At 38.8% G+C, this 17,934-nt stretch overlaps 1 protein-coding gene across 4 annotated transcripts in view; it reads left to right on the top strand.

Moving 5' to 3' along the window:
* SETBP1 (SET binding protein 1) overlaps positions 1-17,934 on the top strand; it is a 514,417-nt gene that overhangs the window by 231,539 nt on the left and 264,944 nt on the right. For 3 of the 4 annotated variants that reach the window (XM_069075445.1, XM_069075438.1, XM_069075460.1), the window contains one exon: positions 15,423-15,476. In XM_069075445.1, the coding sequence (XP_068931546.1) occupies positions 15,423-15,476 (54 nt within the window). Of the gene's footprint in view, positions 1-15,420; positions 15,477-17,934 lie in introns of all 4 variants that reach the window. The other variant, XM_069075454.1, reaches the window with a different exon arrangement.

Here is a 17,934-nt window from a genome sequence, read left to right as displayed (position 1 = left end):
AGAGAGAGAGAGAGAGAGAGAGAGAGAGAGAGAGATGGAGACAGAGACAGAGACAGAGACAGAGATGTAGACAGAGATAGAGAAGAAACATAGGAGAGTACTGGGCATCTGAAGAAGTGTGGGGACATCCTAGAAGTGTAGAAAGAACATAGAAAATGAAACTGTGGTTTCCTGAATTCTTTGCCAAGTTCAAACTACTGGTGAAAATTGGTTTTGATTTGCCTGAATTATTTTCTTTACTGCTCACTTCTCTATACCTTAAGACTTTTTTCCATCTTTCCTTCCCTTCCCCATCTGTCCTCTGGTACATTCTAGTTAATATCCATGGAGAAGCCACACTTCAGGTAATGGCTATTAATGTCCCTGAAGAGGAGAGCAATTTACCATTTATCTCACTGCTGAGAAGGATCCTACAGATCACTGAGGGAAAAATATATTTATTTGAAAATCTCAGAGTTGGAAGGAACCTCAAAGTCCATCTAGTCCAACCTGTGCTTGAAGCAGGTATTTTCTGTACGGCTTGTCCTATCCATCTTTATTCCACTCTTCCTATACACCCCACCCTGGCCATCCATCTTTGATAGAGCTGTAGTGATGGGGAGATCTCTTTATCCTAAGGCTGCCAATTCTACTTTTTGACATCTCTAATTGTTAAGAAGTTTTTCTTTACATCAATCAGCCTTTCTGTAACTTTTGCCCTCTGGAGCCAAGGAAAAAAAAAGTCTGATCTGTCAGCCATATGATAACTCTTCAGATGTTTGAAGGCTAACCTCATGTTCTCCCCTTAAGTCTTTTCTTCTGTAGACCAAACATCTCCAACTCCTTTGACAGATCCTTGTATGACACTGTCTCCAGGCCCCTTACCATATTGTTTGATTTCTGCTGGAGGTACTACAGCTTGTCAGGGACCATCCTAGAATATGGTACCTAGAATTTAGCACAATATTGCAAATACTTCTCGAGCAGCAAAAACACACACATACGTGTGTGTGTGTGTGTGTGTGTGTGTGTGTGTGTGTGTGTGTGTGTAAAGGGACAGTCACCTTCCTTTTTCTGGGCATGAAGCTTTTATTTGTTGTTGTTGTTCAGTTATTTCTGTCATATCCTACTCTTTGTGACCCCTTTTGAGGATTTCTTCACAAAGATCCTGGAGTGATTTGCTATTTCTTCCTCCAGTTCATTTTATAGATGAAAAAATGGAGGCAAACAGGATTAAGTGACTTGCTCAGGGTCACATAGCTATGAAGAAGTGTCTGAGGCCTGATTTGAATTTAGGAAGATGCATTTTCCTGACTCCAGGCCTGGTGCTCTATCCACCACACACCTAGCTGTACTGAAGTTTTTACTAATGAATCACAGGATTACATTTTCATAAAGCTATAGAAATTATGTGTTTTTAAGGTACATGAAAGCTTAGAAATCATACCCCTGCCCCATTTTAGAGATGAAGAAGCTGAGGCCCGCAGTGATTAAAGTGACTTGCAGAAGGTCACAAAAGTTCCCATGGCTAGGTGGCGCAGTGAATAGAGCACTGGTCCTGGAGTCAGGAGGAGCTGAGTTCAAATATAACCTCAGATACTTAACACTTACTAGCTGTGTGACCTTGGGCAAGTCACTTAACCCCAGTTGCCCCTCCAAAAAAAAAAAAAGCAAAAGAAAATCACAGAAGCAGTAAGCCTCAGAAGCAGTATTTGAACACAGGTCCTCTGACCAAAGAAAGAGCCAGTGGTCTTTCCATGCCTGATGCAGTTTTGAGAGATGCAAAGCTATTTATTGTCAGTCCATGAAACAACAAACAAACAAAAATCTTCTCTAATTGTGGTGGTGGGTATTCATTTGTAATATAAATTTTAGAAAAAACATGAGTGTGATTACTGAAGCAGTTGCAGGCTGAGATGCCAGCTACTTTCCATCCTGTTGATGGAATATCTGGGTGGCCCATTCATTTTCAATGGACTGAGTAAGGCATCACTAGACAAACTCTCTCATAGCCAAGAATTCCAACTAGATTTTGTGCAGTCCAGATTAGGTCTCTAGTCACATGTGTGTTTAAAGCAAGAGACATTTAGGCCTGACAGATTAAGGGAAACATATGGAAAGAGATGAAGTGTAAACTGGATTGGGCCGATTTGTTGTAGACCATAGAGGGAGGACCAATCCCTTGAGCTCTTTGAGTTCACTCTCTCTACTATAGAGTGAAAGAACCAACAGAAATGACTTTCTGTTAATTCTCATTTGTGGTGTGTATGTGTGTATGAAGACATATATCCATATATCCACACATATCCACACACTTGTATCCTCAAATGAAAAATTTATAACAAAGTAGGTGATTTCAGAGTTCTGGTAGAAATACAGGATATGACTCTCAAGGAATGTTGTCTCTTCCCACTCCCCCACTTTTTATAAAAAACAAAGTATGTGTATGCTCATATGTATGGACAGTTGGGTATCATTCACAATTCTCCCATAAAAAGGGCTATGATTTCACTGGCATTAGATTTCTCAGTGAAAAAAATTCCTTCAGTATTGTTGGTCTTAGACAGTTGGCTGGGGCAATGAGAGGTTGAGTGATTGAGCCACTATAAGTCACGTGGCCAGGGTGTATCAGAGGCAGACTTGAGCTCAGATTTTCTTAATTCCCAGGCCATCCCTCTCTGTATTATATCAGGTTCCTCTTAGCCTTGATCTGGGTAGGTACTTCACAAAGACTTTTTGAATTGCATTGCAGTATTGTTCTCAGCTATCCTGATGGCATGAGCCTGAGGAAGAGGAGGAGGTGATGGTGACTGTAGGTGTTCCTTAGGCCATCCATTGACTAAACTTGAGTAAAGGGAGGCCAGAACAAAAGAAACCTGAAGAACCTGGTGATTTGGGTGTGGATGTGACTACCCAGGATGGAGCTAGGTACAGCCTTCTCACTAATATATATATATAATAATATATATAATAATAACCCCCTCACTAAGGGGATTATCCTAAGTAGGTAAAACTGTTCTTGAGCTGGCCTGAAGTGGTAGATAGTGGTAGGAGAGTCTTACAGCTTATCTCAAGGAGGTCTTGCTTTGTCTAGGACCCTAATAAAAAGATTTGTTCTGTGAAGTTTGGATTCATTTAGTCTGTGTAACTCAGATTCCCCGAAGATTAAATCATAGAATGATCAATTTAGAATAGGAAGGGAGCTTAGAGGTCATTTTGTCTAATCCCCTTTTTTATAGATGAGGAAAGTGAGGCTTGGAGAAATTACATGATGTCCATGATGGCCCCAAATTCAAAGAACCAATATTTGAACCCTGGGCCTCCGACTTCAAATTTAGCACCCTTTCCATTATATCACAGAGGTGATCTCCTCTGTATCAGTTAACTTCCAGCTTTCTAATTCTTTTCTGTTGAACTTGAGTTGGCTATTGAGTAGGTTTGATATTTGGGGGGGGGGCGGAATCTTAATAACTAGAGCTGCCCCAAAGTGAAATTTACTACCTTGGTTTTTAAACAAAGGTTAGATGACCACTTGTCATTTATGTTGTAAAGGGAGGACCCCTCGATTTCCTTTCAACTATGAAATTTTACAATGTTTGTGAAAATGTGAATTAATTTTTTGGGATTTGTCATAGGGGTGAATACTAATCCTTGGTCAGAGATAGGGTATTTTCTAGTCAGGTTGCATAATAATCTGGAAATGAATCAGAAGAAAAAATAAACGCGAGTTATTTTCCCTCCATTAAAATCCCATCATATCTTGACTCCATAATGGGAACATTTCTTCCCAATTATTGTTGCCCTTTTAGGGACTTTAGGGAAATCCCACAGAAGCCTGAAGTATTCTTGCTTGACTTCACTCTGTGAAGGGATAAACAACCTGGGTGTCTCTGAGAAGAAATAATGTATGTGTATATATATGTACACACACATAATACATATAAATACATATGTAATGTATCTGTATATGTATATGTGTATATATAGTTTTCTTCTCATGCTATATAGTTAGTTTTCTTCACGTTCATCCAAGCTTTATTAATCGTCTAATACAATACACTTGAATTTAGGTATCTGAGGTACTCAAATGCAAGAATGTATGTGGGAAAAGGAGAAATGACATTTCTCTGGGAAATAACTCATGATACATCTCTTAAAGACTAAATTCTCACAGTTATTCTTGATTTTAAGTGAGTAATAGTCAGGAATAACAAGTTTTGCAATTTTAGAAAGATGATCTTTTTGGTCCTTCCCCTCTAAAAGAGAGACATATACAATCACTATTGGCATATCTCAGCTCCCTGTCTAGATCTCTTGTCCTATAGAACTTATATTGTAGGTACAATTTTCGAGCATTTGAAAAATTAATCTGTCGCTTCCACTACCTACCAGTTAAACAAATTTTTTAAAAATGGATAAATAAACCCCTCAATACTTTGTTGCACAATTCAACAAAATAAATTCCCACATTAGCCTAGTCTGAAAGGTTATGTTTCTTTAAGCATTCTAATTTCATCACCTCTCTGCCAGGATATGAGTGCTGTGTTTCATCTTCATTCTTTTGGACTCATGGTTTATCATTGCTTTGATCAGAGTTTTTAAAGTCCTTCAAGGTTACTTTTCTCTATAATTATGTTACTGTATGAATTATTCTCCTATTTCTGCTCACATCTCTCTGCATCAGTTCATAAATGTCTTCCTGGTTTCCTATGAAATTTTCTATTTCATCATTTATTATGCCACAATAATATTCTATTCCATTTGTGTCCCATAATGCTCACATTTCTCTGCATCTGTTAATAAATGACTGCCTGGTTTCCTATAAAATATTCTATTTCATCATTTATTATGGCATAATAATATTCCGTTCCATTTGCATTACATAATTTAATTAGTCAACAAGAATTTTTGAAGATTTTTTATATTCAAGGCACAGTACTACATACTGAAGATATGAATACAAGCAAAAAGACAATTTCTGTCCTCAAGGAGCTTCCATTCTAATTAGGGAAGACCCCAGCTAAAAGGAAACCATCATACTGGAGGAAGGGGGTAGTACCCATGTTGAAGCATGGTGGTAAAGTCCAGAGAATCAGAAATAGAACTGAAAAAGGAATAAAGGATGGTTGATCTGGTTGCATCCCCAAAATGGAGATTCTAGGAAGAGCTCACCAGTAGGAGAAGGGGGCTGCAGAGTTGGGAGAAATGTTGATGTTTTAGGGTGAAAAGATGACAGAGGCTGAATGGTCTCTCAGAGCTAGAAGGTAGCTGAGGCATGGTAGCAAAGTCTGGAGAGTCAGAAGCAGTCAAGAAAGGAAATAGGAAGACATTTATTTCCAATTTTCAGCTTTCATGAAAAGAGTTGCTAAAAATACATTTGTACATATAGATCCTTTCCCCCTTTGATTTCTTTGGCTCTGGGCCCTAGGTACAATTTAAGATGTAAAGAGAAAGATTTATGAAGAAATGATTCTAATCTCAAAGCATATTATTTTAATATTCACTACAAAGCTACAAGATTGCAAGTGGACTACATTTTACTTTGGAGTTTCATGAAGCTCCATATGTTCCTTACATCCAAATATCATTAAGCTATGACCCAGCCTAGGATCTAGTGTCACCATTTTCTGAGCCCAGGAAGTTAGATCCTTAATTTCTTCTAGTGTTTTTTGGACCTTCTCTGATGGGGGTCGACAGGTGTGCTCTAGTAAGTAAGGGAAGGGACAGTTTGGAGTAGAGTTGTATAATAAAAAAGTTTTGACTTCCCACCCAGAACAGCATTTAAAGGCTTAAGCTATAAGTTGAATGTGACAGGAGGGTCAAAAGAGGTTTAAAATCAAGCTTGGGGATGATCTCTAGGATTGTGCAATATAAGGCATCTGTCAGTATTATACCATCTTCCTTATAGAAAAACTAAAATTTTGAGCACCTTCACTCTTGTCAGTGTTTCTCAAAGTTAGTACTAGCTGTCTGAAAAGTTCATCCTTTTTTTGAGAGGATTCCTGTTTTAAATACAGCCTGGGCTAAACCCTTTCTAACTTTAGTAATTCTGTGATCTTCTGATGATCTTGAAGAGGATATTCATGCTTCTGGCAAGGGATTTAGCCAGGTGACCTCTAAGGGTCCTTCCAGTTCAGATCTTCTGTGATGCCACAGTGACCTTATAGATGGGATTCTACTCTAGGTAAGGAGTTGAATTAATTCACCTCCAGGGTCCCTTCCGGCTCTGAGATTTTGTGATTCTCCGGTAGCCATGTTCTTTAAGCATCCCTAGAGCTGAGATTGGCACTGTCAGTTGCTTCAGATTTAACCTTTAAAACTCCACCATGCTGAAGGGATTTAGCTGAAGGACAAACAGCATAGCTAGGATGGCAGCTTAGAATGTGTAACTTGCTTATGTGCCCTGGCTTAGCTTGGTCAGAAATTGTCTACTTGACATCTGTACTAAGCACTCCAAATGCTTTGGCAGTTAGAATTAATGCCTTTTGAATTGGAAGGCTGTTTACTTTCAGCTCAAATGTGGATTTGCCTTCAGCCTCATTGGGAAAGCTAACTGAAGCTGCAGTGTGAGCAGCCATCTGTCCAAAAGGGTAGCATTCCTGTTTGGGAGGGGAAAAAAAACCAAAAACAAAACAAGCAACAATCAATCATGTGGACCAGCAGGGAAGCTCTCTTTTCCTCTCTAGCTTATATGCAATCAGTGGTAATTTTTAGGAAACACTTTAAGTTTGGGGAAAGCCAACTGAGCACTCCCCTTCTCCGTCTTCTCATTGGGACACAGGAATGGACAAGATGAACATGAATTAGATTAGATTAAATAAAGCATTTATTAAACTTCTGTACTAAGTCCTCGAAGTACAAATACATGTCAAAAACTAGAGAGCTCTTGCCCTCAAGCAGCTTACATAAATGAGACCAAATTTCTTTGAAGTACTCTAGCCATAGTCTCTCTGACTGCTGCCCCCATGGTACTAGCAGTGATGAGAAGAATTCAAGAAAGTGAAAGTAGACTCTTATGAGATAGCTGTGAACTCATGGACTCATTGAACTCGAAGGGACCATGGAGATCATATAGTCCAACCCTTCCTTTTACAGATGAAATAGTGGTACAGAGAGGAAAAGTGAGATACTCAACGTCACAACCACAGTTGGTGGTGGTCTCCTGAATCTTAGTCTTTTCTTTACCTTACCATGTGGTGACAACTCTCTTCTATCCCAGATTTTGAATTTTCAAAGCAAAAATTCAGAGGGATTTCACTGTATCATTGACCCTTTGGTAATTGCAAAATAAACAAAACTCTAAACCACTGCTGCCCACCTTTTCTGTACTGCTTTTGCAGACTCCATTGAGGAGTGGCCACATTTATGAGCTTAGCCTTTCCTTGAAAGGAGAAACCAAGGGGTGAGTGAAGGTTATTAGGGAATTGGTATTATGTTCCCGAAAGTCTTCGCTTTCCACTTAGCAACAGGAAAAAGATTCAAAATTTTTGGTGAATTAAATGAACTGGAAATAGATCTTACCAGGAAATGATCCTTCTGAGCTGGTTCCACATTGTTTAGAGTCCTTGTTGATCCCCTGCAAATTAATCCTCAGGAGTTCTTCCTCCTCCAGATTCTAGCCATCCCTTATTCTCTCCCAGAAAGCAATCTTTTTAAATCTCTTCAGGTTCCTAGGTCAGAAGGAACCTGAAGTGAGCTGTTAACCTTGTATCTTATCCAAGTGGCTCTTTATTCCATTAGCTAGCTTATGACAGTATAGAACTACTAGTTTCAAGGTCTTCTTAGTGTTGCATGGACATCGGTAGACATATAATTTAAATATAATTCTCTTCCTGGAAATTATAGTGGGAACCCTTAAAAATTACAAATGATAACTCAGTGTTTGGCCAAAGGATTTGTTACTTGGCCAGTTATCATCCATGAGAGTTTATATGTCTAAGGTTAGACTCTTTTTTGCCATTGATACCTGCTCTCAGATGAGGATTCTTCACCTTTTTGTTTCTTGCTCCTTCCTCTTCCCCTCCACCCCCAACCATGGAAGGGAAGATTCTTATTTTGACTTTAGAGAGGTTGGTAACAGGGGATCATAGGGAATGTGGTTTCATAATGCTGCTATGGGGTAGTAGTGAGGAAAATGATGAGATTACAGAGTTGGTATAGAGTGGGCTCTGCTGTCTGTTCTGTGATTCTATATCAGTATTAATTACCACAGCCTTTGTCTTCCTTCTGACCACCAGGTTGTATATTTTCTGTAAAGATGCCACTGCAGAAGCTACTCTGTGCTTTAGTGGGCTGTCTGCTTACCTTCACTCCTCTCCAGAGTATGCATACTAACTGGCATTGTACACTTTAGCATTTCTAACAGGGCAGATCACATTGGTTCCCAGGGACATAGAGGCTAGATCAATAGGTGCATTGGAAATCTGAGAACACAAGTGTTCCTGGACATTCTAGAGAAATAGTTTCCTCCTCTGTAAAATGAAGAATTTTGACTAGATTGATTTCAATTGATTTTAACAAACACTCAGCTGCTGCTATGTGCAGGACTCTGTTAGGGGTTGGAATATGAAGACAGAAGTACATAGTTTGCCCTCAAGGGTATACTCCCAAGGATCATACTCCCTACTGGGGGAATATGATCGACACACAAGGACACAAGGACACAAGGACATGGCAGCTAAAGAGCTGCTGCTACCCAAGTTCAAATACAAAATGAAAAGATTCTCAACTTCCTTCTTTTCTCCTTTTCCTTTTAAGCTGAATTCTCTTCAGGTTAATCCCTCTCATATGCCCTTTGTCATGTGGAGGTATTTATTGATCCTGGGAAAGAGGTTGTATCCTTTTCATTGACTAACTCATATTCAAAGAGACCCAGTTGGACTGCATTTTCCTCTCTTCCATCTCTGCTGTCTTCCTGACTTGCTGCAACTTCAGAGAAGAAGCAACTTTCTAGTAGTCATCTCTGAAATGGGGAATAGGGTTGGGATGGAGGAGGTGATGAGGAGGGTAGTGGTGTATGGTTTTAATAGAGATACTTTTTTTACACTGTGTGCTTTTGTCTCCTAATCACCTTGTTCTCTCAGTAAATGGGTTTAGAATTCAGGCTGGGGAACCTACAGTCAAGGCCACACATGGCTCTTTAGGTCCTCAAGTGCTGCCCCTTGAACCCAAATTTTAGTGCCCTCTAGGTCCTCAAGTGCAACCCTTTGACAGAATCCAAATGTTAAACTGTGAAGTTTGGATTCAGTCAGAGGTCTATACTGGAGGATAGTAGAGCATACTACAGAGCATAGTAGATCCATCAATTTCCCTGGTTTTATATGGGATCTAAATGATTTTGAACATGTGATTTGTCTTTTTCCTGTTTGAATATTTTGAGCTTAAACCTGTCTTTTTTCTAAAGTCTCAATCACCCCAGTTCTTTTAGGCCTCTTCTCTTTGCTCTTCTCTAAATCCTCTAAATATTGTCCTCTTTCTTGAGTTGATAATCAAAAGTTTTATATTGAGTACCTACTTTGTGTAGTACCCAGTATTGTGCCAAGTTGCTCCTTCCCCTCTCCTTGGATCCCCTTCCCATTCAGAAGTATAAGGCCCCATCCCTGCCCTCATTGAGGAAGCTATGAATAATATTTGGGTATGAGGCCTGCTCCTTTGCCCCAAAAGAGCCAACCCCAAGTGTAGTTGAAAAACAAAGGAAGCTGCTGTAAGATAGAAAACAAATGTTAGGTTATGCTCTTTATACTGAAAGTTCTATATGCATTCTGAGGTGATAAACAGGGACTGGGGTTAGTTAAGGAAGATTCTTTGTGGAAGGTAAGAATAACCCCAGACTCATAAAGCTGGGAGAAAAAAGAAAACAAAGTGATAAAAATGTCATCTCTTCATCACTCACATTTTGTTTGCCAAATAGATCTGGCTATTCCTTAGTCATAGAATTGCTGATGTAAGAAAACAACACATTTTTAAAGTGCCTTTAAAAACATTTGCTGCTATTCTCAATTAGGAAATTAGTGGCAAGATGAACTTATGAGCTCCATCAGTCCAGGATTCTTTGTTGAAGAGTCATAGAAATGGCCATTCTTCCATGGCTCCTAATCCCGACTGGAAAATTTGGAGCTGACCCCCAGAGGGTAAAATGGTAGTTGGCCCATTTTCCTACTCTCCTTTGCTCCTCCCCATCCAGCTTCCCACTCCCTGCCGCCATAATTCTGCAATTCTGTCATGAACTCAAGTTAGCATCCGGATTGTGCTGATAAAGTCCAATAATTGGTCTGAGTGAGCTATATAAATTAAATAAATGAATATATTAAAAGAGTGATTGGCTGTGATACTTTCATAGGGAAATTAATCAAGGGAGAGAATTGTAAGATTTTTGTCCACAGAGGAATGGACAGCAATGTAGGAAAGCGTAGACTTACAGAGTAAACCTACTCAAATGTTGTAAAAATCTTTGGGATAATTGATCAAGGGTTCTATAAAGAACACTATTAATCTTATTGTATTATTGCTTTCAACATGATTAGGGCCAAATCCCTTGTTTTTTCAAGGTTTTTAGTAATCTAGTGCTAGTCAACTTTACCAATCAGATTTCATTATATATACTTATCAACCTGGTTCTTCAGAACACTGATGTGCACCCTATGGACCACTCCCAGAAGGTACCTTGCTTATCATTGCCTACACTGTTTATTTGGTATGTAGCCTATGTTACCTTGTACTATTACTTCATCTCTTGTGTGTATCTGTTGTTTCTTCAACAGATAGATAGGGAAGAAGTATGGTATAATGGAAAGAGCATAGAATTTAGAGTCAACAGACATAGGTTTGAGACTAGAATCTCCAACTACTTTGGAAAAGTTATTTGATCTCTCTAGACATCAGTTTCCTCATCTTTAAAATGATGGAATAGAATTAGATGAGCTCTTAGACATCTTTAAGCCCTAATGCTCTGTGAGCATAAAATTCATGAGGCAGGAGAAGTGTTTTCTCTTTAAGGTTCACAACTTCTTTTACAGATTCATCATCCATATCTTCCCCACCCCCATTTCCCCACTCCCAATGTGGGTAAAGTCCAGGATTCTGTCCCTAGGCTTCTCTTTTTATACTCTTTTTCTTTGATCGTTCATCTTCTATGTATTCTCTGTACAAATGAATCTCAAATCTAAATGGATGGCCCATAGGCATCTCAAACTCAACATGTTGAAATCAGCACTCATTATCTTTACCCTCTAAATCTACCCCTCCTCCTAACTTCACTATTGAAGTCCAGAGCACCGCCATTTTTCTAGTTACCTACCTTCCGAACCAAAGAATCATCCTTAATTTTTCACACTTGACTAACTGATCTTTTCTGTCTAATTAGTTACCAAATCTTGTCAATTCTATATCTGCTCCATTCCATGATTTGCCCTGGGAAGAGAATACTTATTGGGGATGTGACTTTTGTTTTCATGTAGTTAAGGGCTTTCTGTGACCTCTTTCCTGTTTCACCATGATGTGTGAAAGTTATGATCTCTCATAAGAGAGGTGAGGAGGACAGAACTTGGTAACAGATTTAGATTTCCAGTTGTAGAATAGGCTTCTTTGTGAAGTGCTAAGTCCCAGTATTCAATAGGAGCCTGAATAACAAATATTTTAGGGAATGCACCTCCTTTCCTGGTTTAATGAATTTAGCAATCACAATCCTGGCCTTGAAATAAATATATATGTTTTTTTTCTTTTCTTCCTGCTCTTTCTCTTTCCTTATATAAAAAAGGATATAGTAATTTTATTAATCTTATTGTCAACCAGTTTACTAATTGGGTCCATGATATCTGCAAGACATTATCAGAGATGCATAGTAATATATTATAGTCTGATTGCATCACACATGCCCCCACCTCCAGTTCTCTCTCCCTTTCACACACACACACACACACACACACACACACACACACACACACACTTGATAATTTCCCCCCTTTCCTCCAAACACATCCTCATCTTCCATACCCCTCTTCCACGCAGACATACACACATATGGCCTTTAAGATAAAACACAGATTCCTTAGCCTGGCATTTTAGGGCCTGCTATAATATTATTCCCACCTACCTTTTCAGCCTTATTTTATACTTGACAAACTCTCTTTTCCTTTCACACTGTTTCCTGAGTTGAATGTACCATTTTTCACTTCTGTGAATTTGTGCAAGACATTCTTCAAGCTTGGAATGTATTCTCTCTTCATTTCCCACTCTTAGAATCTTTGTCTTATTTCAAGTCTTACTCAGGTACCACCTTCTCCTAATTCACCACCACTCCCTCCTTCCCTTGTCTTCCACTTGTTAAAGCTCTTTCTCCTAAATTTCCCTTCTATGCTTTTGTTGTTTTTGTGATGTTAGAGGCTAGACATTTCTTAAGTCAAGCCTGTTTCACAACTGCCTCACTTTTAACTTAGGGGTAAAATAATGGCCCTCAGCTCCACGTGGCCTCTTTCTCTGAGGCTTTAAGGAGTTTACATCCAATTAAGTTATTCATACATTTGCAATATCTTAAAGCTCCCAGCTAGAAAAAATTTCTAGCATTCAGAGAGAACTTTGGCTTTCTGTTCTAATTTAAATTTTGTGTATTTCTAGCTAGCCCCTGGTCTCTTTGTTTGATGCAAAAGCAAGATACAGGAAATGTTGAAGTTAAAGAAGTGAGCATAGTATGTTACAATTTCTGTTACTGGACCTGTATGGAAAAGAAATGTTGGAGAAATAGTATATGAGGAGGGTGGACAGGGAGGACTTCCCTCTTCCTTGAAAATCTGAGTGTTACCAATATCTTCAGCCTGATTTCTGTTTGAAGATGCTTACAGTGCTCAATGGTCCACCTCAGTCTTTCCTTTCTCTGCCACAGCTTAGTCTCCTTTTAAATTTCTCCTTTGGGTTTCTCCTTTTCAAATTATGCTTCCATTTGTTGCTTTTATGCTGATGATTTTTTTCATGTTGACCCATTAAGTTCTCATTGGCACTGGGGACTCCACAACACCCCCACTCCTACTCGCACCATTGCTCACCTCTTTACAAGACACACTTCTCAGTCTGTCTCTTGAAGACTTTGTAACCCCCTTTAATAATTTCTAGACTCAGCTTGAATCTGTCTTCTGACTGAAAGGTCTCAATAGTACTAAATCACTCTCAGGTTTACATTCTAGTTGGAGGACATGGTATAAGATTTAGACACATGATTATAACATCAAAAAATAATCTATCATGGATATCATGGAGAGGATTTCTATCTTTGTAGCATGTTAAAAATGATACTAAGATCCTTTCCTGTTCAGAGATTCTTTGGTCCCAGGCTTTACTGATATTTTATTAGCACCACAAAATATTAATATTCATGGCTTCATTAGTTTTTGCTTGAACTTTTCTCACCAAATAGATTATAATCTCCTGGAGGTGGGTATATGTCTTGCATATAATAGGTACTCAATAAACATTTAGTCTTCCTCCCTCCCTCCCTGCCTTCCTTCATTCCTTCCTTCTTTCCTTCCTCCCTTCCTCCCTCCTTTCTTCCCTTCCCTCCTCCCTCCTTTCCTCCCTTCCTTCCTCTCTTCCTTCTCTCCCTTCCTCCTTTTCTCTCTCTGTCTCTCTTTTTCTGTCTCTGCCTCTGTCTCTCTCTGTCTCTCTCTCTGTCTCTGTCTCTCTGTCTCTCTCTCTCTCTGTCTCTCTCTCTGTCTGTCTGTCTGTCTCTCTCTCTCTCTGTCTCTCCCTCTCTCCCACTTCGTTTCCCAACAAGTCCTCTTATCTTTAGCCTTAAACTCTAGGACACATTGCTAAGAGGTGGGGTGTTGTGATGTTGGAGGTTAGACATTTCTAGCCTTTACATTCTTTATAAAATTCTAAAATGAGATAGTATTTATAGAACACTAAGCACAATGCCTAGCAGATAGTAGGCACTCCATAAATTCTTATTCTTCTTCCTTCTTCTTCCCCTCCTTTGTCTCTTTCTGCTTGAAGTTCTTTCTCAGCTTTAACACCATTTAAGCCTTATCATCAATGTCTTCTTTTGGGGAAGCTGCAAAGCCCAGTTGAGCTTTTGAAATGGCTGTAGGCAGTGATGCCCAGCATGAATCCCTCTCCTTCTTGAACCAAACAAAATATTGTTAGAGCAAACATGAAATCTTTCCTATTTTTCACAGATTCTCTCCAGGCTTAACAAAGCTAACAGTCACACTACTGAAATCAAAATAAACATCTGTCCCTTTTGCCCCTGGTCATGTTTTTTTTTTCTTTTAAAAGTCACACACTGCAGGTATTTTATCAAGAAATCAATATAGATTACAATTAACTAATACAGTGCCTACTATGTACAAATTATTATGGGGAATGCAAAGACATTTCTCTTTTTGTCTTTCTCTGTCTATATATGAGATGATATCTATACAGCACTTAGCACACTGTCTGCAACATAGGTACATAATCTTCCTTCCATCTATCTGCTATCTATTTATCTGTCTGTCTATATGTCTGTCTGTCTAGATGGTTGAGTGTAAAAGTCTCCAGGGATTTACAGTCTACTTTAGAGGAGCATGAAATTTCTTCCAACAAGACTCTGTGACAGCAAAAGATAATATAAGGCAGACTCAGTGACATGGTGGCTAGACTGTAGGATTGAGAATCGGAACAACCTGAGTTCCAACTTGACCTCATATACTTACCCAGCTGTGTGACTCTGGGCAAATAACTTTACCTTTGTTTCCTTCTGTTTCCTCATTCATAAAATGTAGATAATACTAGAACCTAACTCTTAGCATTGGTATGAGGAAAAGATGAAACAATATTTGTAATGTAGCTTGCAAACCTTTTGCTTTATTAATGGTGTCATGATGTGATAAGTATGAAATGAATAGTACAAATAATACATAATATTAAAATTCAGAGGAAAGAGAGATTACAGGGGTTTGGGGTGATAGGGAAAAGCTTCTTAGAGAGAGGGTTGTTACTTGAACTAGGCTTTGAAGAATGAGTAGAACTGAAATAGAGAGGGTCAGGGAAAAGAAGACATAGAGGGAGGGTAGCATGACTAAAGGTGAAGTGATGATTTTAGCTATTGTGGTCCACTGGAAATAACCCTACATTTTGGCTCAGAGGAATTTAATCCAAATTCTTTCTCTCTGTCCCTAATTATTTTGTGACTTTGGTAATGTCACTGAAACTTCTTTGAGCCTCAGTTTTCTTCTCCATCAAATGAGGTCTCAGTAATCTGGAAGGTCCCCTTCTAGCTGTAAGTCTCAGTGAAGAACAGTAGATTTTAGGTACATATAACATGACTTACAGCAACATGTGTCATCAGTGTTTCAACCCTTTGCCTTCAAGCCTACAGTATCATGAGAAAGATGTGAGGATCAGATCTTGAAGAGGCTATGCACAACATTTTTACTATATCACTTAAATAGAATTCTTTTGTTCTTCCACAGCTTCTTGCAACCAATGACCTCACAGCCAGTGACCTCAAAGGATTTCAGCCACAGGTAAGTTCCATTGACTTTGTTGTGTGTTTTGGGAAAAGACAACATGAAACAGTTTGGCTGTGTCCCCATTATGGATTTGGAAGCAGAAACTCCAGTGTAAATCCTGTTTTGTGACCCAGGACACTAACCATTAGATGGCAGTCCTTGGTATGCTTGTGTGTATGTATGTGTCTCTTTTATATGTATGTATGTGTCTCTTTTACCTTCTTTTTTTGATCATTAACAGAACAGTCTTTTCACTCTCCCTCTTAACAATATGTAATGAGAAAACCTGGATGTGTGGGGCTATCATGTGGTAACCAAGCTCTGTGAAGGGTTAACCCAAAAAAGCCTGGGGGCCTTTCCTTCCTTTTTTTTTGCCTGCCTCCTCCTCTTTGAATGGTAAACTAAAATTTCTGTAATCTAAATGTGCAAATGCCTTGCAGTCATGGTCCAGTGGCTGGGTTAATCTCAGACCCCTGCAGTGGCAGATGGTTGATTTGCTGCTGATTCTAGTTAGAGAAATGGGCCACCTATTATCTCTGGCCAGGCGGGTGTTTGAAAGGATGCCTTGGGCAAACAGAAGAGGAAGGGGTGAGCAAATATGCTATGTGAGCTTCCTTTTGTACAGGTAAAAATGTAAAAATATATCTCCTTTCCCTTTTTTTTTGTTAAGGGAATTATGCACATGGCCTCACATAGACATCTACACATGCAATCAGATACACACATACACACATATATAGTCTGTATGTTCATACAGAGACCATCATATGTTTGCACATGGAATCCTGAATTCTTACATTAGATAATTTTTGAAGAGTGATTGTTGCTTTTTAATGCATTTTTTTTCACCTAAACTCAGTAGATATCAATCACTAACATCTTCTACCACCACCTCCCCCACTCCCTCTCCTTCCCTCCCCCCCCCACACAAAGTTCTTGCTTCCTCTTACTGGGAGAAACATGTCAAATCTCATGGCAACTACAAGGGGATGAGCAAATTATAATACCTTTGTATCATACCATACAACATAGAACAGTTATTACCTTCCTCATACACTTGCACTTAAATTATCTCAGCCACCTCTTCAAACACTGCCATTAGATTGGTAAGCCAAAGTTCATTATTTTATAGATGGGGAAACTGAGGCCAAGAAAAGTTAAGTAATTTGTTGTGCATTTAATTAAGGTCATAGCTAGGACTAAAACCCCTTCATTCCCAAGTGTTTTGATGTCCAAAAATATCCCCAACTTTCATCTGTCCTTTTATTCTGCTGTTCATTTTGTCAGATACTGCCCCAGAAGTGGTTATTGGGTTAACATTTGACCCCCAAAGTAAATCTCACATTTTCCTGTGATTTTTTTAATGAGATTTGACCCATATGCTTTTTGGGGGAGTAAATAGCTTACTTGTACAACTTCACCTTTTCCTTCCCTTTGGATAACATCTTTTTTTTAATGTTTTATGGAAAGATTAATGTTGTCTACCAGTAAAACCAACTAAAATTTCTCAGGACCTATGTATTTAAATTAATTTCAGTGCATAAAATATTCTAGAGAATTGAAGCAAAATAGGCATAATCATCCGTTACTAGAAATGGTCGATCAATTGGCAGGCATTTGTTAAGGACTGCTATATGCCAGATTATTTTTTTAAATTTATTTTATTCTGAACTTCAGAAATAAAACAAGCATTTCACATGAAGCTGCAAATCTATTATGTACAATTTGCTATTCTTTTTTTTTCCTCTCCAGACTCCTCTCCACTCCCACCCCCTACCCCATATAGGGCTATCATTAGACGTGTGTGTGTGTGTGTGTGTGTGTGTGTGTGTGTGTGTGTGTGTATGAAATCATTTCATACCTACTTCTGTTTGTCGGTTCTTTCTCTGGATGTACAAAGGTTCTGAGTATACAGATATAAGACAGACAGGTTCTGCCCTCAATGAGCTTATGTCCTTTTGAGGGTATGTATCCAATATATTCATCAATAATTAAGTACAGAACACTTAAATTTCTTTTTAAAGGTTATGGGAGAGGGCATTGACAACTAGGGAGAGCTGGGGTTAATAGTTGATTGACCTGGAAAGATAGGCTAGAGGCAGAATATTAAAGTTTTAAAAGCCAAACAGAAGAATTTTTACTTAATTGTTAGGTTACTAGGGAGCCATTAATACTTCTAGAGCAAGGGACTGATGTAATCAGACAGGTACTTTAGGTCTATCACTTTTGAAGCTTTATGGGGGATGGATTAGAGAGGGCAGATACTAGAGGAGAGGAAACCAATTAGGAAACTATTGAAATAATCCAAGGAAGAGATGATGAAGGCCTCCATGTGAATGGAGAAAAGGGGGTAATGGTGAGAGTTGTTGTGGAGGTAGAATCAACAATACTTGACGAATTGACTATAGGATATGACTGAGAGTGAAGAGTTGAGCATGACTCTTAGGTAGAGATCTTAAGTGACTGGAATGTT

This window comes from Petaurus breviceps, unplaced genomic scaffold, assembly GCF_028583685.1.
Source record: "Petaurus breviceps papuanus isolate PSGF00001 unplaced genomic scaffold, PetGlider_PUasm1.0 151, whole genome shotgun sequence".
Classification (NCBI taxonomy): Eukaryota; Metazoa; Chordata; class Mammalia; order Diprotodontia; family Petauridae; genus Petaurus; species Petaurus breviceps.
The sequence above is the reverse complement of the archived record's forward strand: the minus strand, read 5'-3'. Positions and strand labels throughout refer to the sequence as shown.